This window comes from Propithecus coquereli, unplaced genomic scaffold (assembly GCF_000956105.1).
Source record: "Propithecus coquereli isolate 6110/MARCELLA unplaced genomic scaffold, Pcoq_1.0 Scaffold310, whole genome shotgun sequence".
Classification (NCBI taxonomy): domain Eukaryota; kingdom Metazoa; phylum Chordata; class Mammalia; order Primates; family Indriidae; genus Propithecus; species Propithecus coquereli.
Window position 1 is genome coordinate 1334078 of NW_012148731.1, and position 15676 is coordinate 1349753.

Genomic DNA, 15676 nt, shown 5'->3' on the forward strand with positions numbered 1-15676 from the left:
CCTTCCTTCCTTCCTTCCTTCCTTCCTTCCTTCCTCCTTCCTCCCTCCCTTCCCCCCTTCCTCCCGTCCTTCCCCTTATGTTGAGGGAGGCGTTTGTTTATTTCAGTCTGTGTAGTGCAGGGGTTAAAAGCATGGCCCCACAACATACTAGGGGACACATTACTTACAGTTTTCTTCTGCTGTAAAATGAGGATGGTAGGAGTACCTACCTCATAGGGGTAATGTGAGATTTAAATGCATTAATATATCTAAACTGCTCAGAGTAGTGTCATGTTCATACCAAATGATCAGTAAATACTAGATGCTATGATGATGATGATTCATAATCTTATACCCATTGGAAGACATGTTGATGCATTATGAATGTGGCCTTGGTTTTTATTGATTTATTAAATGATTTAACCAGACAAGTTGGAATCTGGGAAACCGTTGAAGATAAAAGTGGTTCTCAGAGCAGATGCTGAGCAGTGTTACTTCAAATCAGTGATGCTTTTCAGTACATACTGAAATATTAACACAACATAAGATTATTGAATCTTAGAATTTGAGTGCTCAAAAAGACTATAGAAAGGGAGAGTTCCTAGTCTCTCATTTTACTGTTGTGGAAATTGAAGCTCAAGAAAGTAATGTGACTTGGCCAGGGTGACATAGCTGGTTTGTGACAAAAACCAAAATCTTCATATTTTTCCAGGATATTTGGTCTTCTCCGAATCTTGGCCGTTAAGTGTTTAATGTACAATCCTTTTACACTACTTAAACAATTTTATTGAATTTAGCTGTTGTTACAGCATCTCTTGACAGTCTTGATTTTAACAGAATGTTGATACTGCTAAAATACACCTTAAAAATAGAGAAAAATGGTCATAGGAAGGAAGCTAATACCCAGAAATATAATTTTAACTATGAGAAAAATCAGTGCTATCATTCTTATTTAGATCGTTTTATTTTTACTGTGAATGAAATCTGTTGGATTCTCTTAAATTGAATATTGTCTTCCATCACTAGCTGAGGCAAGGAAGAGGCCCTCCAGGTAAAAGGCAGGACAGGACAGCACTCTGAATTCTTGAGATTTCTAGTTGGGAGAAATTGTTTCAAATGTTTGTATTTCTTTTTAAAAAGAATACTTTCTTTTTAAAAAGAATACATTTTTACTAAATGTTGCCTTGGAAAAATTACTTTGAAAGGAGGATACTCATTGCAAAGTATGTTTTCCTGCGTCATATTTTGTTGGTTGACTTTACATATTTGTCTTCAGTTATAGGTTTATGGTAATGGATCGCTTTGGGAGTGACCTTCAGAAAATATATGAAGCAAATGCCAAAAGGTTTTCTCGGAAAACTGTCTTGCAGCTAAGCTTAAGAATTGTATGTGAGCTATGTTCTTGTTTTTAAAAAATTGTTTTTAATACAGTAAAAGCTAGTTTGTGTTGAAGTTTGGTCCTCTGCTGGTTGGTGTTAGGTACTGCATTAATTTATTCTGTATGATGCTTCCATAGCTGGATATTCTCGAATATATTCACGAGCATGAGTATGTACACGGAGATATCAAGGCCTCAAATCTTCTTCTGAGCTACAAGAATCCTGACCAGGTAGTTTTATAACTTTAATTTCAACTATTTAAAACATGTTGTTTGAAAACAAATATGGTTGCTTTGAACTTTTGAACCCATGCAGAAGTTTTACTTTTTGAAGTAGATATGGTAATAATAATATTTCTTCTTGACACTTTTATCTAGTTAACATTCTACATTTTTGATGCGATTTGTTGGCACTTTATCAAGTTGGCTATTTTGCCCAAATAATATTCAGAAGAAGTACTTGCGATACAAAATGAATTTCAAATAGCTATTTAGGGGTGGAAGCTTAAAATTATATAGTACACCAATGAATTATGTTTGCCTGTCTGCTTTGTCACTTTTTTTATTTCCTTTGTTCAAGAAATCCATCAAATGTAAGTGTTCTGTTACTTGGAAAATTTGGTCTTTAACATGTTGATTATTCAAATCAATTGGTTTACAGAAATATCTTAGCTGTCTAAATTTGTATACCCTTAGTGTTTGGAATTCAAATGTGCATTTTTATTTATTTTTTTTGTTTATTATATTCCCTTTGTAATTTTTACTTTCTAAGGAAAGGAGAAAAGCTAATGTTATTATACCTTTATTTGGGTCAGTTTAGCTGGATTAGAGGCGTCCATACAATTTTCTTGTAAAGCTGTTTCCATGATTTTGGTAAAAGTATGGTTTAGTTGGCACCCACAGTTGGGCCACTGTACTTAATGTATGTTCTCACTTCTTAATTGATCTTGTACGAAAAAAGGACAATTTAAATATTTTAAATGTGTTGGGTACTTTGATTATTGTAATTATTTGTCAATATTCTGTACTTTACTTTTCTTCCTGTCAAACGTATCTTTTACTACCTTTGCTTAGTTTTTCCTTTCTCCTTTGGCTTTCTTTTCTTTTTCTGTCATTTCATGTGTTTGCTTCCCTTCCTCTCATGTCAGTTATGGTGGAAATAAGGGAATCTAAGTAAGTATAACAAAAGAAAGTTGCTATACTATCTAGCATGCTAATGGAGAATCTTAAAGGTAATCACCGAATTCATACTGACTCTTTCTACCCATCTTGTTCTAGGATGTTTCTACATTAAAAACAAAACACAGCCAAGAACTTTAAACAATAAGGGTTCCATTAATTGAAGCAGATTGGATTTGTACAATATAGGAAATAAAAATACAACTTATCTCAATTTGCATTTGACTAAAACATACTGCCTTTTGTTTATATGGAAATATTTTTGCACCTTTGATATCCTTGGGACATACACTCTGGATGGAATTATTTTACGCATATTAGAGATGTGCTAGATCTATCCTCATATTTTTACTTAAGTTTCTCCTTGTGTCCAGATGCATACATTTGTGACATTTATCCAGAATTAGAAATATAATATGTGGCTATGGAATAGAAGAAAACCAAATTTATTAGCTTTGTGTGCCCATCAGACCCGTGTGTATATGCCTACAGATATGTGTGTATATAATACTAAAATTTAGTTTTAATCATGAAGACTTGACTTTAATATATAGTACTTAAATGTAGATAAGAGCCTCAGCTAAAAGTTCTTTAGATCATTATTACAATCTATGAAATATTTTTATGAAGTAAATTGGGATTTGATTATTTTACAAGAGAAGAAACATTGGAATAGAAGATAACCAGTGTATCATGTGTCAACTCTGTTAGCAGTCTCCTAGTCAGTATGCTTTTCTGTGTAGAAGGTGGTAGTTGTATTGGAACAAGTGTTGATGGTTTACTCTGTGTTCAATTTTGTTTTAGACTCTGTAAGAGAACATATGAAATTTTATAATCCTTGTTCAAGTTGAGGAGATAAAGTTAATTACAACACATACTTGTCTAAAAAGTATATAAAGTCAGCGATATTATTCAGACTACAGCTACATGGTCATTTAACTTTTTTATTAAAAATGAAAAGTCATTCAGGATAAAGTGTTTGCTCCTGTTTGCATTTCGGATCTGTCTTGTTCGGGGCACTATGATATGGCCTTGTAGGTGAATCTACCCTTAAATGACAGTATTTGTCTCTGTGCTTTAAAGGAGTATATGTGTAATGATTTTGGCTTTAATTTGTTTTGCTGCTTGGAAATTTCTAGGTGTACTTGGTAGATTATGGCCTTGCTTATCGGTACTGCCCAGAAGGAGTTCATAAAGAATACAAAGAAGACCCCAAAAGGTGTCATGATGGCACCATTGAATTTACCAGCATTGATGCACATAATGGCGTGGGTATGTCACTGGTACCAGAATGAGAAATATGCTGCTAACGTTGTTAGCCGCATTCCTACACAGTTCTTTATTATGCATAAATAAATAAATAGATAGCTAAATAAGAATTGAAGAGGCAGGGTGGGATGGGGAAAGAAGGTAGAGCTGAGACTCCTACAGTTATATTCCAGGGCATGTGTTCTTCTCTCCCTCCCTTTCCTCCTACCCTTCAAAGATAACCAAGAAGGTGGTCGTGATGAGGTGGTTCATTCAACTGCAATAAAGATTGCTTTTTGGTTTTATTTAGTTTAACTGGAATGTTGGTTTGCGTTTGTTTATTCTAAGGTGTATAAGTTTTCTGTGTAGCTACAACTTTATAACAGGTAACCTGTTTTGTCACCTGTTAAGTTAGCTTATTCTTCAGCAGTCATGTCTTTTTATCTGTGCTGAACACTGTGGAGGATCTCAAATACCCAGTTCTCTGGGCCTCTTAAAAGCATATAACATTTTCGAGAATTTCTTCAAGTTTTCCAAAGGCAGTATTAAATGTTATTATTTTATAATTTATTTCCTAGACTAATAGTCTCAGCTTGAAACCCTAAAGTTTAACGGTTTGGGTTTTAAAGTTAATTATTAGTTGGAGGTAAATTAGCAGGTAAGTTATTTCTTTTATACTTCCCAATGTTCAATACTTTATGAAATGCAGTCAAAATTTTATGATGAAAAACAGACTGTGGAGTTAACTGTTTTACTTTATTGCTTCATGTATACTTGAAATTATACCTTAAAAATTATTTCAGTATACCGAACCTTCTTCTTTTGTATTCGTAGCCCCATCAAGACGTGGTGATTTGGAAATACTTGGTTATTGCATGATCCAGTGGCTGACTGGCCATCTTCCTTGGGAGGATAATTTGAAAGATCCTAAATATGTTAGAGATTCCAAAATTAGGTAAAAAGAGAACTTGTGATAAGCATATTTAGGATGCAGCACAATACAGCTTAATGTGCTATTTATTATTATTAAATGTTAATAACATTCTGTGACATCAAGCTTCACACAATGACTCAATGTTTAATTTTTAACAGATATAGAGAAAATATTGCAGATTTGATGGACAAATGTTTTCCTGAGAAAAACAAACCAGGTAGGAAAAGATTTCTTAAATATTAATAGGGATTTTGTGTTCTGGAAAAATAAAGGCATGCTATCCATGGAATATCCCTTATGTATAATCATTGTACTGAGGTCTGCTCTCATCAGAAAAGCACTTGCCTTTCCAAATGTTGGTTGTTATACAAATACTCGAGCCTCATTCAATTATTATCCAGTGCTTTCAGAAAAAGAAGTAAATGTCATTCATTCAACTAGTATTTTTTGAGGCTTTATTGTGTATCAGGGACTGTTGTATACACTGGGCACTGGGGATGCATCAGTGAGCAAAACAGTAATCTCTGCCCTCATGAAGCTAAATTCTAGTTGGGAGAGATAAATAGTAAATAAATGAGTGAATTTTACAGTATGTTATGTGATTAGTACTGTGGAAAGAGAAGAAAACGGGTAATAGAATTGCAGGTGTGGGGATGGGGTGGGGGGTAAGGTGAGAAGGAGGACTGAAGTTTTAAGTAAGGTGGCCAGTGACACTCACCAAGAAGGTGATATTTAAGCAGCAGGAGGTGAGAAAGTAAGTTGCTTGGATGTCTGAGGAAGAGAGTTCTAGGCAGAAGGGACACAAGTGCCCAGTTGATTTGAGGAATATGTCATTGTAGGTCATCATCAGGGCTTTGGCTTTACTTTAAGCAAGAATGTGAGGTTTGGAGTAGAAGAGTGACACAAACTGTCTTGTCTTTGAGGGAAATCTCCAGCTTCTGTTGTGAGAAGCTGCTATAATCCAAGCAAGGGACAGAGCAGTAGAGGTAGTGAGAAGCAGTTGGTTTGGATATATTTAGAAGTATTCAAGCGTTTGCTCAATTGTCTCCTTTTCGGGAAGGTCTACCCAGACCTTATGCTATTTAAAATTGCACCCTACCACCCACATCAAGAAATACAATAAGACCTCAGAATTACCCCGTATGTCTCCTACCAGTCAGTAGCCTCTTCCTCCTGTCCCAATGAGCCACTTGCTTAACTTCCAACATCAAAGATTTGTTTTTAAAATTTATAGAAATGGAATCATACCGTGAACGAAATAGATAAAAAAATCTCTGTCCTCATGGAATTAATGTCTAGTTCTGTTAGTGTCCTTTTCTTTCACATAAGTTTGTGAAATTCATCCCCATTGTTGCATATTTAACAGTAGTTTGTTCATTTTCATTTCTATATAGTATGCCATTTATTTATATACCATTATTTATTTATCTATTCTGTTGGGTTGTTACAATTTTGGCAATTAAATATTGCCAATTAAACATATAGATGTATAGTCCACCTGCAATTGATTTTTGTGTGTTATATGAGGAGGGGTCAGATTACTTTGCCACACCTATATTTAAATGCAGTTGACCCAGCAGCTTTTCTTGTAAAGATCATTCTTTCCCTATGGTGCCATGTTTGTTATAAATCAAGTGTGGATCTGTGGATCTGTTCTGGACTCTTTTTTTCAATTGCCCTTTTTGTCTGTTCGTGGGACAAACTGTCTTAATTACTGTAGCTTTATCTTAAGTCTTGATATCTGGTGGTATCTGGTAGTTTAGGTCCTGCAGCACTATTTTTCTTTAAATTTGACTTTGCTATGTTGTTATTCTTAGCACCTTATATTTCTATTTAAGTTTTAGAATCACCTTGTCCATTATACACCCACACACCCCTGCCCCTAAGTTGCTGGAACTTTGAGTAATTTGGGGGAGTATTGACATCTTTATGCTATTGAGTCTTCCAATCCTTTATTAAGGTATATATCCTTTATTAAACTTGATCTTAACTTAATTTCTCTCAACTGTGTTTTATAGTCTTCTCTGGAAAAATTTTGCCCACTTTTCACTGGATTTGTTGCTAAGTATTGGATGCTTTCTGATGCTATTTTAAGTGACATTTAAAAAAAATTATTTTCCAGTTGCTTTTTACTAGTACATAGAAATAAGGTAGATTTTTATATATTTATCTTGCATCTTGTGACCTTGCTGCACTTACCTATTAGTTCTAGTAGATTTTTTTTTTGTAGATTCTGTAGGATTTTCTACGAGCCCTATCATGTTGTTTGTGACAAAGGCTGTTTACATCTTTTGTTTCACTCTTTATGCCTTCTTTGTCTTTTCTTGCCTTATTATACTGGCTAAAAGCGTACACGACTATTTCATTACACTGAATGAAAGTGGTAAAAGTGGACATCTTAACTATTGTCCTCTCTCAGAGGGAACATTTTTGGTATTTTACCATACGTGGTGATGTTTGTTTTAAGTTTTTTGTAGATCCTATTTATCAGATGAAGAAAGTGGAAGTTTGGGATTTTTGTCTCTTTTTTCCTGAGGTATTCCAAGTATCTAGGATAGTGCCTGGCATATAGAGGGTGCTTAATAAATATTTGAATTAATGGATTTGTGAATGTTTGTGTGTATGTATGTATCTCTTGATGTATTGGATGTAGGTGTGAGAAAAAGAGAAGATTCTAGGGATGACTGACTTAAGTTTTTGGCTTAAGAGCTTGAAGGATGGAATTCTGTGTAACTGAGACAGGGAAAACTGCAGGGAACAGGTTTTTCAGGGTAGGTCAGGAGTTTGGATTTGGATTTGAGATGACAGTTACACATTCAAGAATCCATGTATGAGGCAGTGAATATACAAGTCTGGAGGTCAGGGGAAAGATCTACATGTAAGTCGTTAGCCCAAAAATGGAATTTTAATGTTAAGAAGTGTTAATCTTGAATAGTAGGGTTTCTTTTTATGGTGTGGTTCTGCCTCAGTGTACAGTAAACCTTTTATCATTTTGAAGCCAATTTTTCTCTTTTATGGGAAAACCAGACCTTACTTCTTTCTCCTTTCTTCAACCTGTTCTGGTGTGTTTTATTTCTCCTTCACGCAAAGAATGCTGCTATCTGCTATAAAGCGAATGGCTTCTATGGCAAAAAAAATAAAAAAAAAATTGAGTATGATATTCATTGTACTTAAGGACATTTTACTTTTGTAATCTTTTACTAGGTGCTTTGTATTTTTTATAGCTTTAAAACTATAGCAGTTATATTTATACATATTTAAATTTTAAGTATGTATTCTTACTGTCTCTCACAATTCCAAAAACTTTTTTACATTATATCTCAAAATACATTTTTTTATTTGACTTAGCTGACAATTTCTGAGTTCAGAAGCATATTTTTCATTGAAGCGATTGGAAAAAAGAACGTGTCTTAACAAAATGTATATTTGCGTTGTAATTTTACTAAAACCATAAATTATTTTCTTAGAACTGAGAGATAAGTATATTGGATTTGTGATTAAAAGTATAAAATGTGTTATTCTTTTAGGTGAAATTGCTAAATACATGGAAACAGTGAAATTACTGGGCTATACCGAAAAACCTCTTTATCAAAATTTACGAGACATTCTTTTGCAAGGACTAAAAGCTATAGGAAGTAAGGATGATGGCAAACTGGATCTCAGTGTTGTGGAGAATGGAGGTTTGAAAGGAAAAACAGCAACAAAGGTGAATTTTTAAATTTAATTATCCTTTGGTCTTTTTGTGATTGTAATCGTGCACAAACACTAATTTCAAGAAAGTATAGCAGTAGCTCAGGGAAGAAAATAATAACAAATTGCTTGGCAATTAAATATTTATCACCACTGTGTAAAGACAAAATCTTTTTTATGATACAGGACAATGTGTAGCCAGTTGTAGAAAAATAAATATGTATTTTTTATATCCGGTAGCAAGTTTTAAATTCCTAAAATGATTCTAACTTGGGATACTGACATCCAAGGGATTTTTATAGGGTACTGAATTCATAATTTATGTGTTCTTTTCTTCCAGGTAGGGTTTCTCTTGTCTCTCAGTTATTCCTTATTTGTGGTTATGGTCAAGAGTGTTTACCACTTCAAAATTGGTATTTGAAAAATTACCATTTGAAAGTTTTCTTGTTTGTTGGTGTAGTGTGTTTACCATTTGAACATTATTTTGCTCTTTGAAGAACTGTCATTTTGTAAAGCTGTATATATGCATATAAAGGGATTAATTTTTTGGAGAGAAATGCTAAACAATGAACTTTGTGGTAGAAGTATTATACAAGCCTGTAAGAAATTCCTGGTATCAATTTAAAATTTAGATTTTACAGGTATGCATTAACTTATTGATTTACTATTGGTTATTTTTGGTAATCATTGATAAACTTACTGATTTCCTTTATAGTCTAAAATTATTTAATAAAATGTGTTAGCTGTTTCTATATGGGAAAAGAAAACTACTTTTAGAAGAAAAATATTTTTCTACTTTTACTGTCATTAACTCTGTAAATTCCAATAAGTTTCTTTGAAAATCTAATATTCCAAACTATGAGAAAAAGGACTAAAACAAATTTTGTCTCTTTAAAATCAAAAGCAACATAATTAAGCATTTTCGTCTTTTTTAATTAACAAAGGAGATGGGAATTTCAAAATTGAATCATGAATTTGACTTTTTTTGGCAAATAGCAGGTATCCTTGTAATTTCATAATAGAATCTGCAATTACACACGTGCATCTACATATATATTTTTTTCTTTCACAAGTTTTGTCTTGATTGTGTCTGCTCCATTTTCGTGGTGAACAGATGTGCCGAAAGCCATATCCAGGTTTGAAATGAAGAGGGTAGAATGGAAGCCTGAGTGGATGTTTCAGGAAAGTAGTAAACTTACTGTTTGCATACATGCATAAACATACAGCATGCATATTATCGCTCACTACAGATTTCTCTGCATTAATATTTATAGCTAGCTTCTATAGTGTTTTTCTCTAAAATTTTGCTGATTGAGATGTAAAGATCTCTGCTGCAGTAAGAACTTGTCCAGAGTAACTCCCCCTTCCTTTACAAATCCCTGTTGTTTGGACCTACATGCTGGAGAAAATTTAGTTTCTGCAGGTTGGCTGACTTTGCAGCTGAATAGGTCAGTCTGCTGCAGAGCTAACATCTGTGACCTTAAAATTCTCTTATGTCCTTGGGTAGTTCAGAAGGCTGGAAATTTCCTGTTGAATCATCCCCTACATGTATAAAGCTTCATTAAGGTGGGGGGAATGAATACCAAGTTGAATTATTAGGAGGTCTACTTTATTAGTTTACTGATTTTATGTACTCATTGCTGATACAGGGCTATTCTTTGTATTAAAAAGAAATTACTAAACGTTAACATCAAGTTGGGTAAAATCACAAAGCTGCTTGGTAACCATGTAACTAAAGTGAATTATTAATTTTTTTGGCTTTTGTTTATAAAATGAAACAATTGGACCAGACCAGTTTTTGAAAAGCTTTTCTTTTCTTTTTTAAGCTACAAAACATTTTTTTAAATAAATTATAAATGCCCTCATCTAAAACAAATGAAAGCAGAGCTCCACTGAATGAAAACTTGGGGCTTCCTACAAGGAAGAGTGTTCTCCTTAGAGAAACTACTATGCTGTCTCTTTTTAGCAAGGTCTTTTTTTTTTTGCTCTGGTTACCAGGAGGCTCAAAACTAAATATTAACTCCACTAATCCTTATAATTAGCGTATTCGCTTCCTCCTCTTTTCCTTTGTCATAATTTTTAAAAGTATAGAATATACGTGCTTTGTGTTTATCAGGCTTTTGGAAAGAGGTAGTTTTAATCAATTCATTGTGTATTTCTCTTTAGGTTCCTAAGAGATATAGGTAAAACCTATAGGAATTGATAAACTATAGAATAAAGGTTTCTGTTCATTTTTTTTTTGCAGCTATGCTTGACTGTGGCACAGTATATTTGGAAACTGGGGTGAAATATGAATTTACCCACTTGGAAATGTTTCCAGCTTAATAGCAAAGAGTTTTATTTAAAGCAGAGAATTTTGGGATAGCGTAAGGCTGAAGAAGAAAGAGACTAAGTGTAAATCTGCCTTTAAAAAGTACAAAGCCAAAGATTTTTAGTGTTGATTATAACTAGACACTTTCATTAGAATATGGCAGTACAGTGCAACAGTTATTGGATTCAGTTTGTACTTGTAAGTCAGCATTCAACAATCATGTATAAGGTCTAATTTATGTACCTGGTCTAGGCTAGGTCTCTGGGGCCACAAAGATCAATGACATGTAGTCCCATTCTTAAAGAATTTCTCCCTGTTCCGTCTGGGTTAAGAACAGTTTAATTTACTGGAAAGAGCTCAGCAAGTTAAAAGGACATTAATACCTCCATTAGCTATTTTCTTCTAGGATTTTGATTAAGTTGCCTGCCCAAGTCAACAAAAAGGGCTGTTGATTGGAATCCTTTGTGAGTCTCATCCCTGGAGAGTCATTGAGGAGGTCTAGAGCATGGCCCTGCAATTTGTATTTTTTCATTTTCAGACAGTCTGTATTGCTGCTCCCTGTGAAATATATATGCCTTTCTTTCGTTCTACCTGTTTTACCTTCTAATTTTTAAATTTTATTTTTTCAGCTATATCATGCAAATAGGCCTTTCTAGAGTTTCTCTGAAAAGTCATTAACCATTGTTAAATAAACCCCTGTTGGCACTCAGCCTGGAACAGGTTACAAAGAGCTGCATAAGAGTAGAGGCCTTCCATTGCAGATCAGTAGCCTGCAGGTGCTCTGGTGGACCACTTCCTTCCTTTCTCTCTGAGGTGATCGCACCGCATGCAGTCTTCATACCATACATAGCCTGTAGTTTCAAATTGCCCCAAATATACCGTCTAAATTTGGTGAAGATCTATCGAGCTGTTTTAGCCTGATACAATAATAGAGATAAACTGTATTTTAATTATATAAATTTAGATTGTTGAAGTTCATTCATTTCTGTTTTCTACTGGTTTGGCCATAGTGCTATATTTAGGTGGATTTAGCATTTACTAACAACTTTTTTCTCTGGTCTAGTTTTGAGTTATTTTGAATCTCTTCTTATTTGGATGCATTTTGTCAAGTGCCTTTTTCCCCTTAATTTCAAGTGAGATTGTTACATATGTACAGAAGAGTACATGAATAAGTATGGAATTTGAACTTTACAAAGTGAACATAATGCACTTACACATCACTGGATCAAGATATGGATCATTACCAGAATTCGTTTTGCCATTTTTTGGGAAATTTATAGTAATGGCATCATACAGTACATACTCTTTTATGTCTTTTATTCAGTTGTATGTCTGAGTTTCCATGCTGCTGCATGTAACAAAAGTTTATTGTTTTTCTTTGCTGTATAGTACTCCACATCACTATACTATAATTTCTTTATCCCTTCTAGTTCTGATGGATGTTTAAGTTGTTTCCAGTTTTTGGCAATTGCGATAATGCTATTAAGAACAGTCTTATCATTTCTTTTGGTAAACGTATATTTCAGGTTGGGTGTATACATAGTGGAGTTGCTGAGGCACAGGGTTTACATATGTTCAGCTTTAGTAGATACTGCCAGTCAGTTTCCCAAAGCTACTATCTCAATTTACGTTTCCACCAGCAGCTTATGGGAGTTCCAGTTGCTCACTGACACTCACCATTACGTTATATTTAATTTAGCTATTTTGGTGGATGTGCACAATCTTTTTCATGGTTTTAATTTAATCTCCTTGAAGAATATTGATTTTGAACCTTTTTGTGTGCCCACCAGCCTTGTTTATCCTTTATTTGTAAAGTGCATTTGAAGTCTTTTGCCCATTAAAAGAAAAATTGAGTTGTCAACTTTCTTTCAATTTGCCAGAGTTGAGTACTTTGTATGTATATAATGCCTGTATTGCAGATATCATCCAGTCGGTGGTTTATCTTCACTCTCTTAATATGGTATCTTGATGAAAAGAAGTTCTTTATTTTAATCAAGCCCAGTTTATCAGATTTTTTTGTTTGTGGTTAGTGCTTTTTGTATTCTATTTAGGAAAATTTGGTCTGTGTCAAGATCATGAAGATATTATTTTCAAGAAATGTATCTTAGCTGTCTCATTTAGACCTACAGTTTAAACAGAAATTTATTTTGTGCATGGTGTGAATCAGTATTTATTTTCCCTCTGTGGATATCTAGTTAATCTGAACCATTTCTTGAAGACCATCATGTCCCCACGGCATTGCAGTGGGCTGTCAGGTAACCATATGTGTTTGGATCTTTTTCTCGATACCCTGTTTTGTACCATTGGCCTGCTTGTCTATCTTTGTGTCAGTGCCGGACTGTTTGAAATACTGCTTCATAATGATAGTTGAATAGTTTAAATCCTCCAACTTTTTTCATTTTCTTTAAGATTGTCTTTGCTATTCTTGGCTCTTAATTTACATATAAATGTTGGAATCAGCTTATTAATTTCCACAAAAATACTTCTGGGATTTAGATTGAGATTGCATTGACTCTATAGATCAATTTGTAAAGAACCGACATCTTTATAATATTCTCTTCTCTTCCACGATGATAGTATACCCCTATATTTATTTAAATGTTCTTTCATTTATCTCGATTCTGTTTGTAGTTTTCTCTGTCTATAGAGATCATATACAATTTCCGTGTCTATTTTCTTCTAACTGCTTCTTACTCTACTTCTTTTGCATTATCTGTGATTATACAAACCTTTCCTTCGTGTCATTTACTTGTTGGCTATGTCTGCTCTGTTTTTGCTACTTCTAATATATATATGTATAAGTTCCATAGTGATTGTTATTGTTTTGTATATTTAGCTATGCAGTTTCCTTGTTATCTCTTTGCTTTCCTTTCTAAAAATTGTTTCTTCAATTTTTTAAATCAATTTTTTTGAGCCTCTGATGCATTTTATAAAATTTTCTTCTTTTGGGGAGGACTATATATTTTCTTTCAGTGATGGAGTCTTCAGCTATCTTTTGCATGCTATGAATATATATTTCATTTTCTCTTTTTGTCCGCTGGTATTCTAACTTTGTTGGCATGCTTTTTCTCTTAGTCCTATTCATATTGAATGGGGATAGATTCTTATGGACTTATCAGATTATATTATTTGTGAATCTTTGACCTTCTCATCTTACCAGACTATTTTTCCTTTCCTCATAGTTTGGATTTGAGAGCTCAGTAGTGTTAATTCATTTTATTTGCCTAAGGGTGCATATTTGGGGAGGATTTGGTGAGCCATAGGCCACATTATCTGTCTGTTCCCAGTAGTTAGTTCCATTCTCTTCCTAGCTAGATAAGGCAAAAATGTGAATTCATTAATTTGGGATATTGTTAGTCAATCCACAGTGCAAGAGAGACTTAGTTGGCTATGTCTTCTCTATGGCTTTAGCTCTTTATGCATTTCTTATTTATTTTCTCTTTTGTCATCTGTTCTGGCAATTCCCTGTTTATTGTTGAAGATAATTAGTTCTGAATGACTTTGATTATTCTGCCCTCTTTCTCCAGGCTTCTTCCCAAGCAGAGAAGAAACAAAATCATAGGTCCTGCTTTTGGTGAGTCACTGTAGGAGTAGGGAGGGTTTCCTCTTTTCAAGGGGCTTTTTAAGTCTTTTTTTTCCAAGCTTCCTTAGTTACATCTTCTGAATTTGGGATTATTGTTGAAAAATTTCAGAATAGTGTTCATTCACATTCTTGAGGTGTCTGACAAACTTCTTGGGGTCATCACATTTCAGAGGTCATAGTGTAAAGCTATGACACTTCTGTTTGCTGCTGAAATATTTCTCAATTGTTATTTTAGGTTCATTTCTTCAGATTTTGGGTGGTGGGAAGTTGTGAAGTCTTATCCCCAAAATGTCCCCACTCTTATTTTTTAACACATTTTCACATTGTTAGTGTATGTGAACATTTAGAGTTAATCAGGATTTATATCCTGTTTTTACAAGAGTAAACTAAGCATGTTTTTACTTTTACCCTCTCAGTTCCTCACAAACCGTTAACTCCCATATTGCAGTCATCTGGAGATTTTAGTTTTAGTTTTTTTGGGGTATTAATATAATATGTATCATTAGTTATTTAGAGTTAATCATGAGTCTGACTGATGTTTTTGTTATCCATATACTTTTTCTGGGATTCATTTTTCAGAGTATATGCTCAAGTAGTTTTTTAAAGAGAGCATATGAATGGTAAGCTTTCAAATCTTGGAAAGTCCAAAAATGTCCATATTTTGCTCTAATTGAAGAGTAATGTGGCTATATAGAGAGTTCTTCATTTGAAGACACTGCTTTGTTGTCTTCTAGCATCCAGTTTTCCTGACTTTTGTTTTTTGTTAGATTTCTATTTTTTTCCACTTTTGAAGCATCTTGCTTTTCTTTTTGTCCTGGAATTCTGAATCTCACCACAGTAAGTGTGTGTGTGTGTCTTGTTTTTAAACCTTATTTACTTGGTGGACCCTTTTGTCTAAAGACTTAATACCTATTTTTAATTCTTGAAAAATTTATCTTCTTATATATGTATTTCCTTTCGTTTCATCTCTCTTCTCACTCTCTGGAACTCCTACTGCCTGAATCCGGGAGCTCTGGAAGCTAACTTCTCTTCTCCATGTCTTCTAACTCTTCCACCAAATTTTTTTTTTCTGTCCTTAACACTGTTCTGGGTAGATCTGTGGGCTTCCTCTAGCTCACTTACTTCATCTGTTCGGTTTTTCAGTCATGTTTTAAGGGTAGTGATCATTTTCTTTTATGTTACCGTATTATTTGATTGGTGTGATAGCCTCTTAAGTCTCTTTGAGAATAGTAATTATAACTTTTTATATTAGCTCTTTTGGCATAGGGATTAGTTCTTCTGTTTGAGTTTAGTGTCTTTCTCCTTTGGTTCTGTGATTTTCCATAGATTTTGTTATCTAAGGAAGACCTTTATTATCAATTCATATTTTTTGTT

General features: G+C 33.8%; 1 protein-coding gene across 1 annotated transcript in view; it reads left to right on the forward strand.

Moving 5' to 3' along the window:
- VRK1 (vaccinia related kinase 1) overlaps positions 1-15676 on the forward strand; it is an 83033-nt gene that overhangs the window by 54400 nt on the left and 12957 nt on the right. Inside the window, exons 6-11 of the mRNA XM_012650106.1 lie at positions 1256-1364; positions 1496-1588; positions 3676-3808; positions 4619-4739; positions 4877-4935; positions 8246-8424. Of these exons, the coding sequence (XP_012505560.1) occupies positions 1256-1364; positions 1496-1588; positions 3676-3808; positions 4619-4739; positions 4877-4935; positions 8246-8424 (694 nt within the window). The remainder of the gene's footprint in view (positions 1-1255; positions 1365-1495; positions 1589-3675; positions 3809-4618; positions 4740-4876; positions 4936-8245; positions 8425-15676) is intronic.